Raw genomic sequence first — 26,313 nt, 5'->3', positions numbered from 1 at the left:
CCTACGTCATGGGGATTATTGTGAGGAAAAAAATGGAGGAGAGGAGAGTGATATAAGCCATTTTGGTTTCCCACCGGGGAGAAGGGCAGGGTATAAATGAAGTAAAGCAAACAAACAAATTAAAACCTCTGGTCATGAGATACACCACTGCAAGTAGAAATGAGGTTTTCCAATCTTCTTTTTGATGAATTTCCTCTCATAACTGTTGTTACTCCCCTCATGTTCTCCAAAATATATCCCAAGAGGGGAATGTCTTACTTGAGATCTGGAATCCTGTACTGTGTGGAATGAGCCCTTTTGGGAAAAGGCATGAGCCCTGGGGAGTAGAAAGAAAAATCATACAGCTGAATTGGCAACTCTCATCCTGCATGTGCCAAGAGGGTCAGAGAGGAGATGAGACAACACAGCTGGAAAATAGGCAGTGACAGAGCTGAGTGGGGTGGGTGGATCTCCCTGCTACCTTCAAGACCTACTTGCTCTTTCTCGGAAGAAAGAGCCTGGGTAGTTAACCGGGCCCTAGAGATGGGTGGGAGAATGCAAATTACATGTATGTTCAGCTGAGTGCCAAGAGGAGGAAGAAGGTGAAACCTTAGAACTGAAGCTTAAAATCCTCTGTTCAATAAATCTTCCCTTTCAAAGGCCCATAAATGTCTGCTTTATATTTGCTCATAAAATCTTGCTGACAGCAGTAGCAACAATAGCTGTGGCAGCCCTGTGACACAACAAGAAGTGTGCCTTGGCAGCTCACCAGCAGAGGTGAAGCTCAGCCCTGTTGTTTGGAGCTGGGTTCAACTTTTTCCAGAAGTGTACTGTCAGTAAATGGTTGGTACAAGACATGTCTCTCCACACATTATGGAGTTCATGGGTTGTTTCTGGGGTCCCGTCCTCTGTCTGTGAGGGGCCTGCATGGAGAAAGGGCTTCTGCCTTCCTCCCCATATACCTTATCTGAAACTATCCTGGAGGAGGGGGCACTATTTGGCCTGTTGGGGAAACCTGCAAACGTGTATGTGAGTTTCCCCATTGGGCCAAATGGCACATTGAAGAGACATAAATAACGAGTCTCCAGAATGCAAATACTCCCCATTTTTGTTCCTCAGTTCTACCTTTAGCTCTCTGGAGCTGAACTGGCATTGGCCAGGATTCCCAGGTGAGACTTGAGCAGAGATACTGGAATGATTTTACAGAAAAAATCTATTCTCAGAATCTTCCCCAAAACTATCATTCCAGTGGTTCTTTGGGGAAAAGCCATAACCCATGACAGTTAAAGTAATACAAGCTTCTAGGCTAGATATCTAGCTTTAGAAGTACCTGATCATCTCTTCATCCTTGTGTCAAGAGCTCAGTGTTTCGGATTAAGAAATAATCCCTCTGCTAAAGAACTGGGGTGAGAAGCTTCCCTTGCTTGGACAGCTCCCTTGCACACAATTCTCAGGGCTATGGTTTCTAAAGTCATGGCATAGCATGCCAGTTGGCATTTAGATCTGAAGATTGTTGGTGCCAGGTCTGGTGGTTGTCTCTGGCCCATAGAAATGTATTGCCTAAACATGAAAGATGATACATTTGTTGCCATCACTCTGACTTAAATGAAAAGCAGCTTCTGGTCTTTTTGCTCACCCCTTTGTCTTTTTTAATCCTACCAAGCACCTACCAAGATAGGCATCCCTCCAGACTGGTAATCACTTCCCTCAGGGGGTATTGTCCAACATATCATTCCCTTCCAAAATTGTTTCTGGGACAAGAAGTAATTTCCCTCCTCCTCCTAAATTTGTGTGTTGCTTGTTGCATTTTGAAATCTGAACATGCAAAGAGCAGCCCATTAATTCCTTGTAAGCTGGTTCCCAGTCTGCCAGGACAGGCAGCAGTTTGAAATGATGACTTATGAGCAGATCTGCTGGCAGACTACAACCTGCCACAATGTGGTAGGCTGGAAGCCTCTCTTGAAAACAGCAAACTGAGCATGAATCTTCAACATGGGTAATGCTGCTTCCTTCCTGCCTTAGAAGTGAAACTGGCTAGACTAGAAGTGGCTATTACTTGAAGTGTCCTGCTGGGCTCCCTAGCTATGAATGGATCTCCTTGTGAGAAAGCACTCTACATGGCTGTTTTAAGTAGGAGCCTTAGCCATGAAATCTATCTTCCTATTGCAACCAATATTTATTACCAGGACTATTTCCCAGGAAGTGAGTACTTTTTTAATGGAGTCTTTCAGTGACAAAACTCAAAATTAGAGTTCTAATTAGAGACCCCCACATGGGATATGATGTAAACTTCACCAGCTGTTCCCAGGACATATCCCTGGGAAAACATCTGGTGTGGACACACCTATGGAAGCAGTTAGCACAGTTGGAGAGAGAGATTTTCCTAGAAGATGATTAACTAGAACAATTACTGCAGACAACTTGAGCAGGCAAACGTTACTGAACAGTGTGAAAAGTCAGAATAATGATGCCAGTGAAATTATTTTTAAATAGGCAAACAGCTCAATACCAAAGTGGGAGGACTTTTTGTTAGTTCTCCAGAGGAAAAGGAAAGGGAAATAACTTTCCTCGGAAGAAGCAATTTCCTTCTTGCATGAATCAAGTCCATCAATGACTTTCTTAGAATAACCAAAGGAAATCAAAGCATCACAGCACCATCTGATAGTCACTCTGCAACCCTTTGAAATTCTGTCCTGTGTATGTGACTAGAAAACAGAGAGGCGGCAGTAGCTCTTGTATTATGAATCTCCCTTGTCTTCTAAAAATTGAATTTCTCATTCTTCATATCACTCCTGCAAAACAACAACTGGTTCCAATCTTATATGCAAAAGCCATAGATTATTTCTTAGCAGAAAGAAAGCTGGAGGTAACAAAGGAGTGCAATGCAGTATGCAATTTTTTTCCCATTCTGCCATGTGCATAAATCTCATGGTCTCTGATTTCCTGAAGCTTAATCTCTCCGCCTTCCCCCTGCATTCTAATTTTTTCCTCTTTTCGATTCTTTCAGGATTATGCTCGGGTGGTGAGCCCTATCATTGATGTGATAAGCTTGGACAATTTTGCCTACTTAGCAGCATCAGCAGATTTAAGGGGAGGTACGTACAGCTAATAGATAAATTCTGAAGAAAGGGCTGATTCTTTTCTCTCAGGATAACCCCAACATAACTGGTTCCTTTTGATCCCTGCTGTAAAACATGCTTGGAAACCTATGCTGTCACTGGTTCTTTGTGTATGCGTGTTCATAGTCTTGGAGGAAATGTAGAAATACAGAGGCAGGGGACAGGGAATTTCACTTACCATTCCTCCCCAAGTTATTCTAGCCTTACAAGTCAACATGCCTAATTTCTTTTACAGTTTTCTATAGTTTTATATACATTTACTTCCTAGTTCTTTCTAAATGACATGATAATCCAAATTCAGCCAAACCCCCTAAAACATTAAAAACATCCTTTGAATCATGTAAAAGAAAGTAAATTGATTCAATTTTGCTAAATTTACAAATTTATTCCAATTAAAAATGGATTTTTAGATTCCATGCTTAGTGGCATTCCATAGGGTAATAACTATAGATTTTGCTTTCCACTATGCTCTTTATGAGTTGGATTATAAATTGCATCTTTCCTGTTAGGATGCGTCTTTTTGTTTTACCTTGTGTAGCTTTCTTCCTCCACTTCTTCTTTGCTTACAATGTATGCTTGTCAACTTTGCTGTTTATTGCATGCATTAGACTTTTGCCACCGGTTGTTAGGGCTGCCTTATAGTGAAGGCAGTCCATTGGTCTACCAATTGTCTCCTTTAAATGGCAGTGGCTCTCTGGAGTCTCAAGTGAAGGTCTTCCACCACACCTGTCAACTGGAGATGGTGGGGACTGAACTGGGACCTTCTTCATGCAAAGCAGATGCTCTACTTTTGAGCCATGGCTCCATGATATGTTGCTTGAGTAGTGTGGGGATTCCAGTTCTGTATAATTGCTCTCAGGAAGCTCCTTTAATGTGGGGAAAAAATTAGACCACATGAGAGAGTCTTATAATATGCATGTCAACATCACTGGCTTCCGGCAAGAGGTGCAGTTGTAGGTATCCTACCCCCCTTCCACATAAATTCAGATAGGTAGCCATGTTGGTCTGCAGTAGAACAGTAAGATTTGAATCCAGTAGTACCTTTGAGACCAACAAGATTTTCAGGGTGTAAGCTTTCAAGAGTCAAAGCTCCCTTTCACATATTCTCTGCATTTCAGTCATTATTAGATTGCTGTGAAACTTATTCTTATTAATCTCACTTCCAGTGTACAAGTACAAGTCTCAGTGTTTCTTCCCTTTCAGTCCTGTAAATCCCTCTTGCATCCACCTTCCACCCTACAGGATCTACCCAATTTGCAAATGTTGTAAATCAGGCTGCATTTTATGTGATGCACTTGGGGAAAAGGCAATTACAGTGAAGAGACTTTGTTCCCGGAAATACATGTCATCCCACTGAGAGTGCTGATTAACGTCTCATAACTTTGGCAGCCAATGAGGCATAGGACAGCCGGAGTGGAAGGCTGAAACACTAATTATTGCATTTCACTCTGGGAACACACATTGGAAGATCTGGAATGTAATTGAGCACAAAGAAATATCGCTCAGGAACAGAGAGTGCATCTATAGGGATACCTCAAGGCCAAGCTGCTTGTCTGCATATTATTCTCATATAGAAAAGTTTTGCTGCTCTAAGATCACATGTGTGAAAGCAGAATTGCCACCATCTGGTGCTGAGCTGAGCATTGTAATCTATTCATATTTGTGTTATTACATGCATGTTCTCGGCATATCCCAAGTAGAGAGAAGGAGCATGTATTGCTGAGCTTTAAATCATAGAGATTCTCTCATTGCTGGTTTTCCTAGGCATATGAGAATCTGCAAACATATTTTCTTGTTCTATCCTGTTCTGTATTTTAGGATTTGACTGGAGCCTTCACTTTAAGTGGGAGCAGATCCCTATTGAGCAAAAGTTGTCTAGAACAGATCCTACCCAGTCCATAAGGTAAACTTGTGAGTACAATACTCCCCTTTGCACAGAAGAACTTGTCTGGTGAAGATGCTGCCCTATTCATTGATGTTTCCATGGAAAGTGTTCAGAGGTTGTGTGTGGTTCATTTAAGAGCTACAGTTAATCAATATGTATTGTTCCCTGAAGAGTTTTAATATTCCTGACAAATACTTGTGACTCAATTTGTTAGCTTGAGTGGCCTGCACTGCTATAATAATATGCATTGCATTGTGTATTGGTTTTTCAGACAGTAATGAATATGTACCACCATCCCCTGTTGTGAGGTAGGGGAAGTGTCACTGTCCTCATTTTAGGAGTGGTTTACCATTGTATTATGATACTAATTGCCTGTTTGAAGATGGTGTGAACACAGAGACTGGAATTAGCATTGAGGTTTAGACATAGGCTGAGCTCATGACCCTGTGCTGGCCTACATGTTCACTGCCTGATTCATTTTGGTGCGTGTGTGTGTTTTAATCAGTATGAATATTGCAGACAGAGCCCACCACTTCTAGCCAGATTGTTAACAATACTTTATGTAGGGTTGTCTGGACTGCCTGGATTTTTTATTGATGCATTTTTATTCTACCCTTCCTCTAAGTTCAGAATGGCATACAGGGTTTCATTTTATACTCACAACAACCCTGTGAAGTAGGTTAAGCTGAGAGAGAATGACCAAGTCAAGGTCATCCCATTGAGCATGATGGCAAGTTGGGATTTGAGCCCAGGTCTCCCTGGACTGGTACAGCATTCTAAGCACTGCACCACATTATGCAGTGTTCTGGTGCAACACCTTTGGTTCCTGCAGTCCAAACATGAAAGTGTGCTAGTCTGTTACAGACCCTACTGGTACTCATGGATGTCCAGTGAGCAGGGCTGGTTCCAGGTTTTGAGAGGTCCTGGGCAGAGAGTGCTCATGGCACCCCCATGCCTACTACTAGGCTCCCCTTCTTGCTCTCCCATCTGCATGCTGTCACCTGCCTATGCATCCTTCCTTTGCCTACTTACAAGCTCTCCCATCACATGCAGTCATCGCCTGCATGCCCTTTCCCCAGTAGTGCTGGATGCAGCTAGGAGTGCCACTGCCATGGCCACCAGGAATGCTGGTGCTTTCTGCACCACCCACATGCCCTTCTCCAGCAGCGCTGGGCTCCACATGCAGCTGGGAGCAGAGCTGACAAAGCACTCACAAGCAGGCAGTGGAAGGGTATGAGTGCAGGCATTACAGGAGATGCGTGAGCAGGGACTCAGCAGCAGTGGGCCCCACCAGAAGCCACAGGACCTGGCAGCTGCCCCACCTCACCAGGTGCTGGTACCAGCCCTGCCAGTGAATTTTGCATCCCAGGGGAAAAAGACTAACCCCACCCCCCCTCCCTGGGACAGTTTCCTAGCTTCTCAGCTGAGAACTAGAGGGTAAAGATGGGAACAAAAGAAGCACTGAAAAATCAGATAACATGACATAAGGCCAGGGTTTTTTTTCTGGGAAAAGAGGTGGCAGAACTCTCAAGAGGGAAATGAGAAAGAAACACACGGAATTCTTTGAAATAATGTTATTTTCACCCACTATTGCCAAGTATTTTCAAGAGGTGCCGGAACTCCGTTCCACCACGTTCCTGCTGAAAAAAAGCCCTGCATAAGGCAAATGTGTAGGTAACTGGTTGCCACAGTTAAGGGATCTGGTGAGGCAGTGCTCCCACCCTTTCTCTCCCCCATCTCTGGCATGAATCCTCCCCACTTTTCCTAACCAGAGTTAAGTGATCCATTGACACAGACATTAATGGCATTTAAGACTAAACAGGTTCCTTGATTAACCAGGATTCTTGAACAATTTTAGAAGCCCACTTAGCAAACCTGGTTGAATATAAACCTGGCTTACCTTAACCATTGGTGCCACTGTTACACTTAATTGCAGCCAAGGTCAGTAAGAGAAGAGGAAATTCAGAGAGAGGAGCTGGATGGAGGGGAAGTGCTGTGAGATCCTGCAGTAATATTTGGAGCTCTTAACCTTGCTTAAGAAATCACTCCTGTTATATGTGTACCAGCCCTTGTAAGAATTGTTGAAGTCTAATGGTTATTCTATCTAATTCACTGTAGGGACAATATTATTTTGTATTACTGCAAAATTTGCTTTGGCATTTAAGGATATTTTATTAATATTAGATCTGTGCTCTTTCCACCATTGTTTCCCCCAGAACACCTGTTATAGCAGGAGGCATCTTTGTGATCAATAAGTCTTGGTTTAACCATCTGGGAAAATATGACACCCAGATGGACATCTGGGGAGGAGAGAACTTCGGTGAGTTGCTGCTGATGTGACTTCTTCAGTTGCCACTTCCTCTCATCAGTCTTTCACAAATCATTCTTGTTGTCCTGGTCAGACAACAACAAACATTTTCTCCTAGTTGTAGTTGGGGCTCTGGCAGTCATTCAAGAGCTACTTTCAAACTGATATGATCAGTTTCTTGTCTCTGCTCTGCAAATCTATTTATGTGTCAATATCATTATATAAACTGCTAGACAATGTTACTGTTGGTTTGCATGCATGCATCTACTGTAAGCATAGCAGTTTTGGGGGGGGGTACAGGAGCTAGCAGGAGAGAAAGTGACAGGGGGCTTGGGAAACTAAAAGGATCTGAGAGGTTTGAAAGTGACTAGTATGCTGATATGGGAGGAGTGCATTTATGATTGTGTGTGTGGGGGGGTCTATTTTATTTCTTCTATCCTTGGCAAGGTCACCTTTCTTCAGTGATTCAAATGAGCTTTTGAACATCAAAGGTCCAGTGATCATCTGATCTGTGTAACAACAACAAAAAAGTGGATTTCCCCTTCAAGGCAGCAAAACTTCTGGAAGCTGTGTGTGTGTGTGTGTGTGTGTGTGTGTGTGTGTGTGTGTGTGTGTTTAAATAAATATGAACTAAATTTTCCCTCAGAAAAATACTTGCTAAATAATTTGTGCCATTTGGTGTTCTAAAGTGAGAATGTTAAAATATACAGTTCCAGGATTTGATCTATTAAAAACTACTGCCTTCACCCATCTGAAAAAAGACAAGTGCATGAACTATTAAATTCTAAGACCTGCTCCATTAATAATATGGATTACACAGTATCCTCTTCCCAACACTGCACTTTGGTCATAAAGAAAATGTTTGGAGAGTCAGAGATATAAAATGCAGTTCATCTCTAAGATTACTCTAAAAACAATAATCAACATTAATTTGATCAGAGGGACCAGGAAGGGGGAACCAGCTGGAAGAAGGGTAAGATTTTTTTTCATCTCAAAGAAAGCTATCAAGACAATGCTATCCGATCCTTTTTTCCCATTTTACTTCACCTATTCTTGCCCTTGTTCATGATTTTTGCCTGTGTAAAAGGGAGGCAAAATTGCTGAGAGATAATATCTTAGACCAATGTTCTTGTGTGGTAAAATCCTTGATTTTCTTGTTTTGCATCATTTTTCTAACACCATTGATCTTTTCTAGAGCTCTCCTTCAGAGTTTGGATGTGTGGAGGCAGCTTGGAGATTGTTCCCTGCAGCCGTGTGGGACATGTTTTCAGGAAACGCCACCCCTATGACTTCCCTGAGGGCAACGCTCTGACTTATATCAAGTAGGAATAGTTATTCCTTGTCCCATATTCAGAAAAGAGCAGGGTGGTATGCATAAGCATTTTTGGTCTGGCTGCAGTGTGGAATCTTCCCTAGGGAAATAAATAGTATGGAAGACAAGTCCTTGAGATATTTTGCCAACTTCTTCCTCACACAGGTGCTTCAGTGTGAATCTAGGATTTTATTTGGATATTCAGTTGCCTTTTCTGTTGTTTTTATTCAGATTTTTAGCCAATGTTTCTCTAATGGTCAAGAAGTGATATTATAGAGTATATGTCACAGTCATTTCAATAAGAGTTGAACTTTGAGACTTAAGGGTGCTGCTAATTTAACCCTTGGGGAAAACACTTTACTAATGCATTATAGTGGATCGGATATTTCCCAATTAAAGAGACGTTTATTGAAAATTATGGCTTGGATCCCATCTAAAAGTTCCACATGTGGAAAGGAGCGGTTTTTCACCAATTTCCTCTCTTCTACAGTAGTCCTCCAGCTCCCCTCCCAAGCTATTCCTGGAGGTCTCCTGTCCTGCAAGAGCAGCATTTGGGCATGCGTTTTAGATTGGCATGGGCCATGGGAGGCATGGAAGTCATGCTTCATGAATGGAAATCCTTTCTGGGTGGAAATTTTAGACAAGATCCAAGCCAATGAGGTATATTTTGCAGTGATTTCCAGTGTAATGGCAAACTATAATATTTGTAGAATCTGATAACTCAGTGTTAATTTCTATACAGGGTTTCCTAAAACACTGATTCTTTTAACTGGAAGTAGACATTATGGGAAAGTTATGGCTGTTGCCCAAAACAGCAGGTCCTGCATCTCCTTATCTTTCCATGTGTTACATCCAGTCATGCAAAAAATGTGAACTACTCTTGCCCCACTGCTAGTTTCCTTACCCACAAATGTAAACCAATGAAGTCATGGGGGTTGGGAATAACACATCCTGGATTACTAGATATTACTAGTGGAAATGTGAGGATCCAAGAACCCGATGTTTTCAGTGACAGCCACATGTTCCTCATGAAGTCTGATTCAAGCCCTACTCCATTTTTTAAAAAACTAAAAATCACCTGGAGATATTAATACATTTTTTATTACTCAGAGATTAACATTTTTTCTTGAATGCTGCATCAACACGAAGTATCTGTTCAGTGGTGTCCTATACGGTTGTGTCCCATCTCCTTTTCCCCTTGCAACCTACTGAGACCACCAGAAAGTTGGTGCTGGAAGATACAGGAGACTTGTGAACAAAATTACATTGAACATTGTAGGGTGGTCTGTAGCAAGGAAAGAGAAATAGGCAACATCATCCTTCCTCATTTCCCACAAGTAGAGTTTCTGCTGATACAAGGGTTCCTTTTGGTACAAGAGAGAAATGGAGGCAATCTCAGCCAATTACCCTACTTCATTGCAGCCCCCTGTGCCCTACGGCATTTTGTTCATGAAACTCCTGCAACACATAACATCAACTTTTCAGATGCCTCAAGGCTGCTGGGAAAAGATGAAGGTGGGAAATATCCATCTCCTGCTCGTGTGCTGTTCAGCAAGTATGCTGTTCACCATAGTTCAGGTTACTTAAACCCTCAATAGTGTTTCATTGTTTTCCCATTCACTTTACCAAATGAACTGACCACACTGTATCATTGTAAGTAATACTCCCAAATTAAGAATGCACCAACAATAGGGATGAGCTAAAACAGCACAGAACAAATTATTCCATTATTATAGAAAATATATGGAGTAGAGATGATAACCAAACCTTATTAGATTAGATTTCATGATTGAATCTGGCTGAATCCTGAGCTGTGGGGCTTCAAATGAGCAGGACAATTTGCATTGTTCTGCAGAAGAAAAGCAAAATAAATGCTACAAACCTATTCAGAATTGGCTTTTTGTTGTGCTGTAAAGCGTAATTTTAGTTATTTTGTATTTCAGCACACAAAGACCTAATTTTCAAGGGCTTTCTGATTTTTTTTTGTTTCTTTGTGGCTGAAAAGCATGCAACAGAAGTTCTACAATACAGAAACAAAAATAAGTAAATAGCTGTGTATGCCTAAAACGATAGATTAAAGAGAAACCCATAGCCTACACTTTTCTGCTGGGTCCTTTTGTAATGTGAAGTTTTTAAAAGTTTGTGTTCTTAAATCTATGTGGGCTATTTTAGTCACTAGTGGACTTTTGTCTTTACAATATTTGTTGCATTGTTAACCACCTTGAGTCAAGGAAATAATGCAGGATATAAATATTTTCAATAAATAACTAAACACACATATATATAGTTACTGCAGCACCCAATGGGCAAATTTAAAGAGTTTCTTTTTAAACTTTTTGTTTGTGTTGCAACTCATGAGTGTACTTTTCTTGGGATGCCCCATTCTTGAGGCTGCAGAAGTATATACCTATGGTGCTTTAAAATAATGCATATATGAAATGAGAAATTGTAGCCTACCTTTACTGTTTTGGTTCTGCTCCTTGAAGTTCCACAAAATTTGATAAAAGACCATTGGAGCAAAAACCAAAGGGTAAAGAGGGAATGAATCCCAATGGGGACAGAGATAAGAGAATCTATTCAGCCCTAATATGGAGCATGAAGTGCTACATCAAAGACATTTTTACATATTTTTGCATCCTCTGTGGCCCCCAAACTTGCAAGAGGGTTAAGAGACTGTAGCTGAGACATCTGAGTTTTCCAGATGTGTCATGGAGCTGCACCAGCTTTTAATAGGGTAACAGAAGCAACTGACTGCATTCTATATTAAAGGGGTATTTTAAAATTAGTGAACATTTAGTGATAAAGGAAATGGAAGGTAAGACCATATATTGGGTTGGACTCAGCAGAAAGTTTCTACAGGCCCTTATGGCAGAGTATGACTTTCAGCCTCACCCTATCCCCACCCCACCAAAAGCCAAAAACGTTGCCTGGAATTCTTTTCCTGGGGTTCCGCTCTCCCTTGGGAGCAGGATTTCAGGGGACATTTTGTGCTGCCACAGGCAGGGGAAGCTGTGCTAGATCCAACCCATTACATGCAAACACATGAATTAAAACCCTAGCAGCAGCTTCTCAAAAAAAGTGGCATCAGTTTGGAGCAACAAAAAAAAAGCAGTAGGGAAGGGGTGCTTAATCCCCCCCCCCCCGCCATGGGCAGCTCTTCTGTTGCAGTTCCAGACCTCTGAGCTTCTCTTCTTCAGATCATCCCCTCCCAAAGCATATTTTTCCAAAGAAGCAGTGGCTGTCGGAATTTCTGTACACACTTGTGCGTATAATGTGTCATTTGGCTTTCAGAGATTTTCTACACCATGGGAGGAAATGTCAAATAAAAATTAGAGGGCAGGGATGGCAACTTGACTTGCAACACAGTTTAGCTAGAGCCTAGTAGAGGTCATCCCACTGTGCCGTAATACCACTTCCCCCCCACATCCCGACATATACCAATCATTCTTGATTAAGGAAGATCAGATATGTTATTTCTGACATGACAGATTTTAGGAGAACTATCTTAGGATGCAACTAGATGTGATAGCAGCTGGACCCAACTTGGAACTTCATCAGGAGACAAGATGGCTAAAGACAAGATGGGTGTGCGTGGGGGGGGGTCAGTTCCTGTCATCTGCCCATGTAGTGTTTTTGAAATGGTCCTTCCCTGCTGCTTTATAGGAGGATCTTGTTCTGCACATGGACATCCACTGTCGCATCTTGTTTGACCCTTAATGTTAAAAATGTCTTTCCTGCAGTGAACACAACCCCCAAGCCAGGAAATGCTTCAAACCCCTATCAAGTCATTGAGATGACTGGGATCTTTTTAATGTATAAAGCCTAGTTACTGTTGGTGTTTTGGGAAGTAATCATCATCAAGGCTATTTGCAGATTTGTTTTCCTTCTGCAATTTTTAATACCATTTTATTGATCTGTAATTGATATTTTGTTCCACAAAGCTTTGGGCAGTTTTCTTTCTGTTCCTTTGATAAAAAGTCTTTTATCAATTAGATGCTGTTCAACTGCATCAGCAGTCATTCCAGTTAACAGTTTAAATGTTGTGGGCAGGCAAGTAATTGGTCAATAATTAGGGATTGCCTCTTTGCCTTTATCTTTTATAATTAACAGGATTCTCCGCATTGTCATCCAGTCTTCAATTGCAGCTGATTGCAGCATGATGTTAAATTGCTGTGTTATCTTTAGGCATAAGTTGGTTAAATATTTAGCCAAAACTCATGTAATTCATTTTCCTCAGGACTGTCCAGTCTTTACAGTGTCAAATACTGTGGCGATACCTAACTGACTCCTAGGTTCTTGGACAAAATCTGAGTCAGCAGAGGACCAAAAAATTCCAGCCTAAATATCTGGTGGACTGTGATAACATCAAGTAACAACAATATAAAATAGTTTAAAACTGTGAATTAGCAGCAAGCATCTTTATTGTTTGTAAAAGACCTCCCTGAGCCTTGCAGGTCCTTACCAGCAGGGAGTGCTCCAGTCCATACTCTCCCACAGGTTCTCTCTTGACCCTGCTTCCTTCAACCCAAGGATCAAGAGCCAGTCTGTTCTCCTTGACAGATTTTCCTTTGCCTGATGAAGGCCCTGGTCTACTCTGAAGCCAGCTCCTTTGGTGGCTCCACCACTCTGAAGCTCTGCGGAGATCTCAGCAGTTCCTGTGAGATCTGTGGGAAGCTGAAACCCACCCACCCTCCACAGTTCTGGTGTAATCCATCCTCTCATTTTCTCACTCCTAGCTCATCTCTTGGCTGCCTCCCTGGTGGGCCATTAAAGGGCCAGTCACTTCCAACCAATTGGCCAGCAGGCATTGCCTTAAAGGCACCACCTGTATTGCTGACTTGATAAGTGAATACCAAGGGTGGATCCTTGAATACCCTTTGAGCTGGGAAACTCTGGAACCCCCCAGATCCCCAGTCTTGTTACATCAGCTTTCAAGGGCTAGAACTGGATTTGTCTGATATATGTAACATGCATGGATTGCATACCTCTGATCACCTTTGGTCTAGCACAAGGAAGGCACTGGAAGGTACCACAAGACTGTTGTTTTGCTGCAGCAGGCTGACACCTCTGTGGCATGACAGTGCTAACTACAAAAATGTACTGTCTGCAGGTGGTATTTGTGAAAGGCTCTTTCAGTGTGTTATACTCTAGCTTGGACCCAACAGAATGCTTCTGTGCATAGAAGGATTTTTGTCCGTGGAGCATGACTTTCCCACCCCGCCCTTACTACAGCCCAAAATGTGCCCCCCCCCAATATTGTTCCTTCCTGGGGCAGGAACAGCATTGGGAGGCACTTTGTACTGTAGTAGGAAAAAGACAGTCATATTCCATGTATGGAAAGCCTTCTGTCCATGGAAATGTTCCATTGGTTCCAACCATTTGACTGTATTTTGCTGCAAATGGTGTGATAAATCCAACATTGACTAGATCCTGCTTTTGAGGAGACTTCTTTCTGAGTTTCAAAATTTAGTGTTGGCAGGCCAGACTGAGAGGTTGGAGATTTTGGAAATTTCTTTCAGATACACCTTAACTCCATATCACAACAAGCTGTGCTGTGAGACTATAGGGTCTTAACAATGTTGTCCTACTTGCAGGAATACCAAACGTACAGCAGAAGTGTGGATGGACGAGTACAAGCAGTACTACTATGAGGCCCGGCCATCTGCCATTGGAAAGTCATTTGGAAGGTAAGCATCCCAAACAAGGCAGCGGGGCTTTCTTGTAAGCCACTGTTGAAAGCCAATATGGTAAAATGGGTAAGAGCGTAAGTCTAGGATCTGGGAGATGTGTTGAAGTCCTGATCTGGCTTGAAGGTCGCTGGGTGATCTTGGCCCAGCAACTCTCAGTCAGTGTAACCTACATCACAGGCTTGTTGTGAAGATAAAATGGGAAAAGATAGAACCTACATGTTGCTCTGAGCTGCATGGAGGAAGAGTAGGATAAAAATGTACCAGATAAATGATGAAGGGGTGACAACTTAGACTGCCTCCCACCCAGCATGGAAAACAGTAGAATAATATATTTTTCTTTTGATTTGTTATTTTTAAAGAGAAACCTATATTCTATACTTCCATGCTGGGTCATTTTGAAACCTAGTTTTTTTAATGCTTGTGTTCTTAAATCTGTTTTTTTTTAATCTGCTAATTATGTCCATACAATTTTCTTGCATTGTTAACCACATCGAGGCCAAGGAAATAGGGTGGGAGATAAATAGTTAAAAAACACATTTTGGGGGAAAGGATTGGATTCTACAAATGAGAAGTGGAAGGTACTTGTGGTGGCAGGTGTTTCCCTGTCTTCTTTCCTCCTGTAGCACCATCTGATAAACCTCATGTCCAAAATGACATGAGTCCCTCTGATGCTGCAATGAGAAGAAGGAACTGGGTGAAAGTATCCTTTTCCTTCTTGCACCAATGGGAAGCTTGCTATGCTGCCTTTCCATCCTCAATGAAAGGAAGGACGTGGGAGGGGGGTGTTGACCAATTACTGCAGCTTTCTGTGAGTCATGACATATTGTCCAAGAGGCTTCCTCAACCCTCAGCATTGCCATTTCTTGGGTCTTAGGAAGCTGCTGGGGGAAGGGGAGAAGAAAAACTTCTGCAAAGACCTTTATATTCTCAGTTCTCGTTGGATAGGCTCCTATGACACTGTCACTACTGGTAATTGAATTATTACTTAGTGCAAGAAGCCCCTTGCCTGTGAAACAAATCTTTACGGTCAGAGCAAGAAGCCCTCTGCTGACAGACGTTTGCGCCATTAGCGGAGTATAAGATTCAACACATTATGTTTAATCATCCTTTTTTGTGGGTGGTTTTCTGAGTTTGATAGCAGACATCTGTGTGTTCAGCTCTTAAATGATCATCTTCTCTGAATGGATGGGAGCACACATACTTTGATGTGGGGGGAGGGGTTAGGCACTCTAGAGCACAGAATGCTCCCTTATGGGCAAAAAAAGAAAAAGGAAAGGAAAGACCAATAAGGAGTACCAAATGGCAGAACACAGCATTACAAAAACAGCAGTAGCCCTCCGGAGACAACAGAGACATCAGGCATGGTGTTAGCCTTCCTAAGAGATTAATGTGAAGTTAAGAAAAAAAGAGCTTCAAACACAGCTGCTCTTTCCAAATTATCTATGGTAGAGCATCACAGAGTTTACAGTCTTTTGGGGAACAGACTACGTTTTGCATTTTTATCACCGGTAAGGATATATACATAAAGCTGCTGTATACTGAATCAGACATTTGGTTTATCAAGGGCAGTATTGTCTACTGTCTGACAGCAGCTCTCCAAGGCAGACTTCAGGCAGAGGTCTTTTACGTGACCTACTACCTGATCCTTTTAACCAGGAATTGAACCTGGGACCCTCTGTTTGCATAGAGATACCATTGAGCCACATCTTCTTCCTAAATAGGCATGTACACCCATTAAAAGGGTTCTATAGAGGGAAAAGGCTTATGGACAATACCTTGTTGGCAAAGCATTCACTTGGACCAGCAGCCAGGTAGACGGAACCAAGCATATCTGAATGATACCTGGAGGTTAGTTCAACTTCACAGCCTTTCTCTACCATCTCCTTTGTTCTCAGAGCATCTTGGTAACTAACAATCATGCTTGAACATACAAGACCAATACTATCCTATTTTATTTGTTTTATACTGAGTACCTGGAGAAGAACCTCACACAGTTTGAACACTTGCAACTCTTCAACAACTAATCAATCCAATAAAATATATAAGTGATCTATTATAGTTGTCTCATTAATGATGTTTCCAGGCATTACAGAAGAATACATCCATCCCTCTACACTGATGGCTGCCTATTTTGTAGGGACCACAAGCAGCAAATAGGTGGGCAACTGTTGATTGTGTGATGGTTGCTTGGCTATAATTATTTCCAGTTGTATCTATAATAACTCTGGCTGTTCACCTATTCACAATCTGATTCCATTTGCTTGAGTTTCTGTTTGACATCAAATGCATTACTTGGAACCCCAGGTTGGGCCAATTAGCCCATATAAAGATACAGTAAAAAGAGAACTAACACAAACAAGTTACTTTGTAGAAATCAAGTGGAGTGTTTAACAGCAGGGCTGTTTCCAGATGGCTTACCTGCCTCTGGAACATCGCGCCATGTTGCGGCGAAAACGCGAAATATTGCGCGACATCACAGAAAACTCGCGTGAGAAAATGCGAATTTCACGTTTTCCCTGCAACATGGCGCGACATTCCGGAGGCAGGTAAGCCATCTGGAAACGGCCCAGGATAGAAGTTAGGATAATTGCAGTTATATCCCCCGTGGGAAGACTTTGAAACCATAGGTGAGGCAATTCTTTTATTTATACTGAAGATCACATATAGTTTGCAGTTGGGCAGTGTGCATTATCCAAGATTGTGTATGCATATCATCTCACAGAACCATGGTGTGGGGGGTTGCACACCCCTCCAACCACTGTTTTGTGCACTCTCATTCATACACACAACTCTCCAATAGCCCAAGTTGTCAGAGTATTTATAAAGCATTGAAGCCATTTTTGAAGCTGAGTTTCCTGACTTTACTTTTGATAAAACATCTGTGTTCCCCGTTATTTAACTGCGCCCTATACAAAACAAGAAAAAGATGCTACAGAAAACAGAACTCTTTCTCAGCTCAGTGTCTTTCAGAAGGTCAGATGTTATGGTGTTCACCTGGGCCGAATCCGCACGTCTCAAGTTTTCCGCTTTCCCCCCGCCCATTATTCACTTCTCAGAGGGCTGTTCACATACTCTTACCTCAATCCTGCCATTCTCTCACGTCTTTCACGTTACGCCTCAGACGAATTTGTCATGCGTTCAAACGCTTCTCTTGTGCGGTTCTCACCATGGATGTGGACAAATAGAAGCGTTTCACAAGGAGACCCCCCCCTTCAAACCACCCCACTTCTGTGTTTGCAGCCTTTCTGGAACACCATCCCTCTTTGCCGTGCAATTATCAAGCTTTTCCACTCTCTCCGCAGCATGCCTGCCTGCCCGGCTTTCCCCTTTTTTTTTAAAAAAAGGGACTTTCCCAGCATTGTTGCACAATCCCAGCCATAAATCTTAATCGGAGATTAAGATAATCCAAAATCCCCGCGGAGACATCAAGGGGTGGCATCATTTCCATTTCCATGTCATTTTTAGGATGCTGGACAGTTGGAAATATCGGTGGCTGTTAATTTTTTTTTTTTAACTGTTGAAATTACCATTATAGCGGAAATCCGTCATTCTAACATTACATTCAAGCATCAAATAATTAGTCTGCCTGTTTGGAGAGTTTGGATCACCCCACCTTAAATATCAGTTCAAATTAGCCCGCCAGAATAATAGTCCAATGGATTTCAAAGAAGAAGGCATAGAATAACATTAACCAATCACACAGGCATCATAGGGTGTGGCCTTGCCATAGCAATTTAGCAAAAAAACGCTATAGCGGAAATCTGATGAAAAAATGGGGGGGGGAATGAACGTGATGTCGTCATCGGCGATGTCGGATCTAAACCCGCCCCTTATTGCGCGATTCTACCAGGGATGTGGACGAAGTATGGCATGAGGCAGCGGCAGTAAGAGGAGGGATGTGAACACAGACTGGGACATTGCGGGATAGAATCCAGTGTGATTAATGCACATGAAAAGCGGAAGGTAGGGAAGTGTGGATTCGGCCCTGGTCAACATAGACTGTGGGTCAAGATTAACAACAGAATGGGATCATGGGAATCATGTTAATAGGTGCTATAGGAAAGGCACACAAACCAGATGGAAAGAAGGAAGAGATTTGATTCGACCCACAAAGTAGATATTCCCTAAATCTGCCCTGATCACTGTAAAGAAATTGCATTAAAAGCAAGTTTATAAGTAAACTGAGCTCTGATGCTGTGTAAATGTGTCCTGGTATTGGCTTAACAGTTATACCTGAAATACAGTTAACTCTCAAACATTTGTACCTATAATGTACTTGCTTTCAGTATGTTTTGGTGAAATACCTGCACCTCAGGATTAGTGCCAAAGTTTGCAGCCTCAAAGAATAATTCCTGTGCTTGTACTCAATGGGCTCAGAGTTTATACAGTGCTTTTACTGGATAGCAAGGGCAGAAAGAGGAGAGAGAAATGAGTATGAGTCTCTTCCCAAGCACAGACCCATTCAGTGCCATAGGTTTGCAGAGGACCTTAGCCAGAGTCCCACCTAAGCCACAGTGACACCTTAGTAGCTTCAGGACAAAGTGCAGAGTGGACATTCTTGCAGACAGCAAGAGAAAAAGAGACTGCTGGGAAAGGTGGGCTGAGGCAGATGATAAAACATTCAGCCCCCTGAAGAACTCTCTCTCCAGCTCCATTTTTATATTCACCAAGGAGGAGGAAGGAATCCATCTTGACTCCAGAAAGTAGCTATGAGCACATGGTCCTGAGATTCCTGAGTTGGACCCTCTAAATACTAAAGCCAAGGCAATTAATGATTTCTAACTGCTTGCAACTCCAAGCGTTATATAACCTATCACTTATTATCATCTGTAGGGATGTGTAGAGAGTTGCTGTAGCATATTGGTCAAGTAGTTAGGCTATGAATCAGCATGCTGCTGGTTTGAATCCCATTACTACCATGAGCTCAGTAGGTGGCCTTGGGTAAGCCAATCCTCTCAGCCCCAGCTGCCCAGATGTAATTGCGATCATAATAACACTGACCTTGTTCACCACTCTGAGTGTGACACTAATCTGTCTAGAAGAGCAGTAAATAAGCACAGTTGTTGTTAGAGTTAGGGATGAGAGATCTGCATTTTATCACTTTTTCTTTTTACCCTGCTGTTCTTGTTAGAAAGTTCTTCTTAATGTTTAGCCAAAAACATTTTTCCTTTAATTTTAACCCACTGTTTCTGGTCCAACTGTCTGGGGCAACAGAAAACAACTCCATCCTCTATATGACAGTCCTTCAAATACTTGAAGAGGATTATGATATTACCTCTTAGTTGCCTCCTCTCTAGGCTAAACATACCCAGCTCTTTCAACCTTTCCTCATAGGACTTGGTCTCCAGACCTCTCAATATTTTTGTTGCCCTCCTTTGGACACATTACAACTTGTCTACATCCTTCTTAAACAATGGTGCCCCAAACTGATCACAATGTTCCAAGTGAGGTTTAACCAAAGCAGAGTAAAATCACTTTGTGATTGTGTCTTCAGTATCTCACTTTTAAGAAACTCCCACCCATCTTGAATTCCCTTCACCTTGAATATTTCTAACCATGGGATTCTACTCAGCATAACTTTTTGCTTGTTAAAATTAACTTTTCTAAAATCCAACCTATATGTCTATGTTCAGCTTTTCCCTTACCCAAGATTACTATTTCTTTCTCCTTTTATTTTTCCCCAGACTCTCAACTGATCTTCCATGCTCAGATTCATGTATTTCCTCACAAGTATATACATCCTTGACTTATAATGCTACTTCATCAGTGTTCTTCTGTGCAGTCCCACATTGGGATTGTGCATGCACAGGCCTGCCAATGAAGAAAAACATATTTAGCACTCCATTAGGGTCGCTTCTCCTCGGTCATGTAGGAACCCACTTTCCTGCCTAAACACACCTAAAGTACCAGAGGAGCAACCTCCTCTTAGAGAGGAACTTTGCTTCTGAGCTCATTCATTTTTCGCTTTTGGATTTGATCTCTGACTGAATTCTATGGATATCTTTGACTTCAACTCTGGTATTCTTGCTCAAGCTGTTTCAGTCGAGTACTGTCTTCCATGAGTTACCTCACCATGTCTCAGAAGGCTCTCTTCAAAAAATGTACCTGTTGCAGTACTAAAATGATACATTCTGGCCAGCATGATCTATGTCTGTTGTGTCTGGGTGAGGGGCATAAAGTTGGTGCCTGTTCCATCTGCCAACAATTCACCCCAAAAGCCAGAAATGAGAGAGCCCTAAGGCTCAAGGCTTCCTTTGGGGGGAGAGTATTCTCTAACATAGATTCTACGGCAGCGAAAACTCATTGCCAAAAAGTGCCTGGTTGTTTCAGATTCGAAGACCAATAAGCTTCAGCCACACTGGTGATTGAGGACTGGATCCTTGACCTCTTCTAGATCAGTTCCGAGATCGGATCCAAAGGCAGCCAAGCATCTAGAGGGACTGAATCCTCTTGTCCTAGATGAAGTTGGCTTTTTCAGAGCAAGTTAAGAGCTTGGGGGTCCTCCTGGGTCCCACATTGCTCTTTGAAAAGTAGGTTGGCATGATGGCTCAGAGCACCTTTTATTAGCTGCATCTGGTGAGCCAACTTTCTTGCTACCTAGGGTTAGCTGATCTGGCCACAGTGATCCATACTTCTGTAACCTTGTGGTTGGAATACTGCAATGCATGCTCTATTGGACTACCCCTGAAGATCACCCAGAAATTACAGTGGGTACAGAATGCAGCAACTCAGCTATTGTCAGGGGCTAGCTAGGAACTTATGCTGTCCAGTTTGATACAGCTGCATAGGGTACCAGTCTATTTCTGAATTCAATCCTATTATGACCCTTAAAGCTCTTCATTACCTAGGACCTCCCCATATTTGAAGGTCCATCTTCCTTATGTCCCTGTGTGCCAACTATGGTCTTCAGGCAGCCATTTATTAGTAATCACACCTCTTAGGGTGGCCTGCCTGGCATCAACCAGAGCCCTGACCTTTCCCACTGTGGCTCCTGCTCTGTGGAATGGGCTTCCTGAAGAGGTGAGGGGAACCCCTCCTTTGAAGTCTTCAGAAGGCGCTTCAAGTCCTGTCTGTTTTGAGGAGATATGAAGGGTTGGCGTCTTTTAAGAGGGGGGGAGATCTGGGGTCTCTTATCATTGTTTTAATTTAGAAATGTTTATATCCATTTTGTAAGCTGCCTTGAACCACGTGGAAAGATGAGATGTAAATGATTTAATATATAATAGTAAATTAATTAAAATACTATGAACTGTTCGCATTCCTTCCAGCATTTCAGACCGAATGGAGCAGCGAAGGAAACTCAACTGTAAATCATTCCAGTGGTACTTGGAGAATGTCTATCCTGAGCTCAAGTGAGTCACTCTTTGAAGTTCAAACAAAACTGCAGGCTATATATTTTAATGCTGAGGGAGAAAGGGGCATCTTCAAGGCACCATACATTGGAGGTACTTTTCAGGAACTTGCACCTTTCCCAGCCCCACCTCCTGACCCATGTCTCCATTGAAACCAAATATCCATTCACTTTTTGTAATCTGGGACTATAACATCAAAATGGAGTCCTCGCTCTAGAGTTTTTATGGAAAGAGGTAGTTGATGAAAGGCAGGGTGGGATGAAACTAGATTTATGAAGAGTTAAAGATCAGAAATACAAGAGAGTTATAGTTTCCTCTTCCAAGATATCTGGAAGGAAAATATGTACCTGCTGAGAGATTATTGGAGCTGGGGTGTTGTATCAGTGGGAAAGAAGATTAGAATATTTCTTGAGAAATAGCTGTAACAATATGAAGGAGATTATCATTCATTCTTATTTGAATGAATACATTTTGATTCTGAAAGCTTTTGCCTAATAATTTGAAAAAGTCAAGGATGCTTGCTGAGGTGAATATTGCCGAGTGAAATGGTATAAGATTCTCTCTAATCTGAAATTTTTACCACTAAACCAGCTAAAGAGCAGGAGTAGTTTAAGTAAAGGGCATAGTAAACCTTGAGGGAAAAGAGAGGTGCTCATACAGTTTGATGCCAAGGAAAAGCAAGGAATGGAGCTTATGTTTGTACAAACAGTGTACATTTAATGGAACCATGCTGCTATCTCACTCACCAATAACATTGTTCTTCCAACTTCAATATTGTTAAAATTCTTTTTTCCCCTTGTACACAAATCTATTACTAACGTTCACTCCAGGTTTGGGATAGCAGTTCAATGGTGTGTGAACGGTTTTATGAATAATGCTTTTTCTGAGTACATGGTCAGCAGAGGCCATGTAAACTTTGCAGGGTCAATGTGGATAATGTTGTGCTTTCTTTCTGTCTTTTTTTTGCTTTTATTTTTTGTTCTCACAGGATTCCAGAAAAGGAGTTGATTCCTGGGATAATCAAACAAGGAGTAAATTGCTTGGAGTCTCAGGGACAAGACACAGCAGGAAATTCTCTAGCAGGAATTGGAAGCTGTAAAGGGACAGTGAACAACCCTGCTGCCACTCAGGTGAAGTAACTAGAGGTCTTACTCTTTGTTATTTCCTGCTTATTACTGAGGAAAATGAATGTGTCTACATGAAGCATCTGGGCCTTAGAGCCAAGCTACAAGTGACTGTATTTCATTGGATGTTCAAGCATGAAAGCTACAGTCCGCCATGGTTTTGTAGCAGGTGGACTTTAGATAGATTCTAGTATATGTGATGGTAATCATCTACAGCCAGTTTTTCTTGTATGGGAGTGTCCTAGTGTTTTCTAGTCAACCAGATATGTTTTATGTGGAAATAGTGCATACTGTTGTCTTGTGAACGTTTGCCAGATCTGTTTAATATTTGAAATTTAAGTATTATTTCATATGCCATTGCAGGTAATATAGATACAGCTCTTAAAAAGGTAGCCTAAATGATAAATTCCACAAGGTATCCAGAGCAACCAAAACAAGAAAGAGTTTTGTGGCAATTTAAAGACGAACAAGTTTGTTGTGGTATAAGTCTTTGAGTGCATAAGCCTATATGTAGCTTCAGACTCATGAAAGGCTTCAAGGAGCTGCCAGACTCTCTTGTTTTAATCCACAGAATTTTATCTTACAGTTTCTCAGTTGAGAGCCAGAGTAGTGTAGTGGCTAGAGTGACAGACTAGGATCTGCACAACCCAGGTTCAGTTCCCTGCTCTGCTATGGAAGCTCACTGGGTGACTTTGGGCCAGTCACATACTCTTAACCTAACCCTACCTCACAAGCATTTGTTGAGAGGAAAAAGATAGAGGAGATTGACGTAAGTCACTTTGGGGTTCCCATTGGGGAGAAATGTGGGGTATAAATGAAGCTAAATAAATAAATAAAATAGTATTATACTAGAAGTTACAATAACAAAGTTACAAGCAGTTTGCTCTCTGTGTAAGCTCCACATATCCTGACAAATTTCCTTTTTACTGCATAAGAATGCATTAGAAAAGACTCTAAAATAATGCTGCTTCCTCTCTGAGCCTTCACAGTAGTTCTGCAGTGGCTTGGCCAATGCTTTATACTGGTCTAAAATTGACAAAATCCTCCAGTGGCTTTGATACATTTCTCAGCTGAGGAACTTGCCTGGGAATTTCTCGTTCTGATGCTGTCATGTTGCAAGGAAGCAGCTTGGGTAAGCAAAAGGTCACAGTAGGATTTCGGATGCCAGCAAATGCTCGTTCACATCTGTTAATGGTTAGGAATGAGTTTTGCAGACAGCGGTCCAACAAGCTGTTTGATTTGACTTGCTGTGCCGTTTTGCCATTGTTTGAAATTGCTGAAATTCATTGAACTGTGTCTCTGTCCTGGGAATTCTCCCAGTAAAGAAGGCAAATGTTAATTGTCTGTTGGAAAGAGTAGTGATTAGGTGGGAGGATAAATCAATGAAGTGGGCTTGCTCTCTTGTGTTCTGTTTTGTAAGTGTGTGGATGTGTATGCTGTATCCCTAATGATAAATTGCCTGTTTTGCCATCACAGACAACAGCTGGTGCATGTTTTAGAAACTGGTTGATAAATTTCCCTATTGTGTAAAGCAAGTAGAAACTGTTACCAGTTGTAGAAATTAGGAGGTATGAACCTGGGTCTGTTCTAGTGCAGCCTGAGCCAATGGTGAGTAAGGATGGCTTGACATCTTTGGGCAAGCTGCAACCTCAGGAGCCAGCTAACATGTTTTGAAGGCATTTTTACATCCTGAGTTTGGTGCTTCACAAATCTTCATTTTTATTTTATTTTTGTCATTTATAGTCTGGCTTTCTCACTGAGACTCAAGGTGGATTCAGTGTGAGTCAGTACAGTCAATTTCAAAGACATTTCAATGCACAATGTAATAGGACAAATTTTCAAAGATTTAAAACCAGCATAAAATCCAATCCAGAGTTGAAGAAATGCTGAAACAAAGCAAACACAATTCTAAGAGTGACATATTAAACAATACAGCAATGATCCCAGTAGGATCATACTTACAGCAACAGACAGTACATAGTAGTAAAGTCTATGGGCCCTACTATCCATTTACTTATGCATCTCTTTGAGACAACTTCCTTACAGTACAGCCCTCCTATCTGAGTAAAAAGCCCTCTTGAATAATTGAGTTTTGCATCGTTTGCAGAAAGCCAGGAATGGGAGTTTTCCTGACCTCTTCAGAGAAGCTGTTCCCATAAGGTGGGTGGCACCAAAGGGAATACACCTGTATGGGCAAGCTATTGATTTTGCCCACATGCAAGGTGGCACCTGCAGAAGGTCCTGTTCAGATGAGTGAAGCTGCCATGGTGGAACATAGGGAGACAAGTGGTCTTGTAGATATGAAGGAAACTAGGCCATGAAGACCTTTGACTGTGTCACAGGCTAGATTTAGTTTGTAGAAAGCATTTTTTGTCTTAACTTGGTTTTCTAGCAGTAGCTCTGGATCCAGTATAATCCCAGGATCTGAACTGAGTCTGCAAGAGTCAGATGAACTTTGTTGAAAGTGAGTGTACAGTGTCCTTCAAGATCTCTGCCTTCCCAACTAGCATCACTTCTGTCTTGTCTAGTTTCAGTTTCAATTTGTTTGCTTTCAGCCATTTGACCACACCTGTTGGGCAGAAACCCAATATACGTACTGCATCCCAGCATGATTTGGATAGCTAGTTATAAAGCTGGTGTCATCAGTATATTGAAGGCATTCAATTCCATAGCTATGAATGAGTTCTCATAAAGACTTTATGTGGAGGTTGAATAACATGGGGGATAAGATTGCATCCTGTGGAAACCTGCAAGATAATTTACTCTCTGGAAATAGCTGGTCTTCAACAGCAAACCTTTGAGTCTGTTCCATGTGAAATTATTTAAATTAATCCAAGACATATCCCCTTGATACCCACTTGTGCCTCCATATGTCTCAGCAAGATGGCATGGTCTACTGTATCAAATCCTTCAGATAGATCCAGGAGGAGCAACAAGAAGCATGGCCTTTGTCTACATTCAGGCGAAGACCATCAGCTAGAGCCATCATAGCTGTCTCTGTCCTATAGCTTGGCCTGAATCCAGACTGAAAAGGGTCCAAAGCACCAGAGTTAGCCAATAAAAGTTGGTCATCTACTGCTCTTTCAATCATTTTGTCCAGAAAGGGCAGGTTAGAGACAGAGTGATAACTGGCCACATCATTTTTTTCTAGGGATGGTTTTTTAATAAGCAGGCAGATAATTACCTGTTTCAGTGGTCAAGGGAAGGTTCTCTGAGTTAAGTGACTGGTTTGTGATAGACCTCAGGGGCCCATTTATGTAGTCCTTACATGGTTTTAACAGCCGAGATGGGTAATGATCCAGTGCACAAGTAGTGGCCTTCACAGATGCCAGGATCCTTTCAATATCCATTGTCATAACTGGGTCAGAGTGATCCATACATGAACCAGATGGTGTACTAAGGATTTCTTCCACCTCTTGTATATTACAGCTCATCCAGATCAGAGCATATTCATGTTGTTTTATCAGCAAATACTTTGCAAAGGCATAACAGCTAATTCTTGAGATGCTAAAAATTCAGATTCAGGAGTTAAAAGATATCAAGA

The 26,313-nt window shown here is 41.9% G+C and overlaps 1 protein-coding gene across 1 annotated transcript in view; it reads left to right on the top strand.

The window, feature by feature from the left end:
- GALNT16 (polypeptide N-acetylgalactosaminyltransferase 16) overlaps nucleotides 1–26,313 on the top strand; it is a 116,025-nt gene that overhangs the window by 50,395 nt on the left and 39,317 nt on the right. The window contains exons 6-12 of the mRNA XM_054972534.1: nucleotides 2,987–3,074; nucleotides 4,917–5,001; nucleotides 7,200–7,303; nucleotides 8,487–8,613; nucleotides 14,198–14,290; nucleotides 21,562–21,645; nucleotides 22,634–22,775. Of these exons, the coding sequence (XP_054828509.1) occupies nucleotides 2,987–3,074; nucleotides 4,917–5,001; nucleotides 7,200–7,303; nucleotides 8,487–8,613; nucleotides 14,198–14,290; nucleotides 21,562–21,645; nucleotides 22,634–22,775 (723 nt within the window). The remainder of the gene's footprint in view (nucleotides 1–2,986; nucleotides 3,075–4,916; nucleotides 5,002–7,199; nucleotides 7,304–8,486; nucleotides 8,614–14,197; nucleotides 14,291–21,561; nucleotides 21,646–22,633; nucleotides 22,776–26,313) is intronic.

The sequence above is a fragment of the Eublepharis macularius genome, chromosome 2 (genome assembly GCF_028583425.1).
Source record: "Eublepharis macularius isolate TG4126 chromosome 2, MPM_Emac_v1.0, whole genome shotgun sequence".
Lineage (NCBI taxonomy): Eukaryota > Metazoa > Chordata > Lepidosauria > Squamata > Eublepharidae > Eublepharis > Eublepharis macularius.
This window is presented reverse-complemented; position numbering and strand designations above follow the sequence as displayed.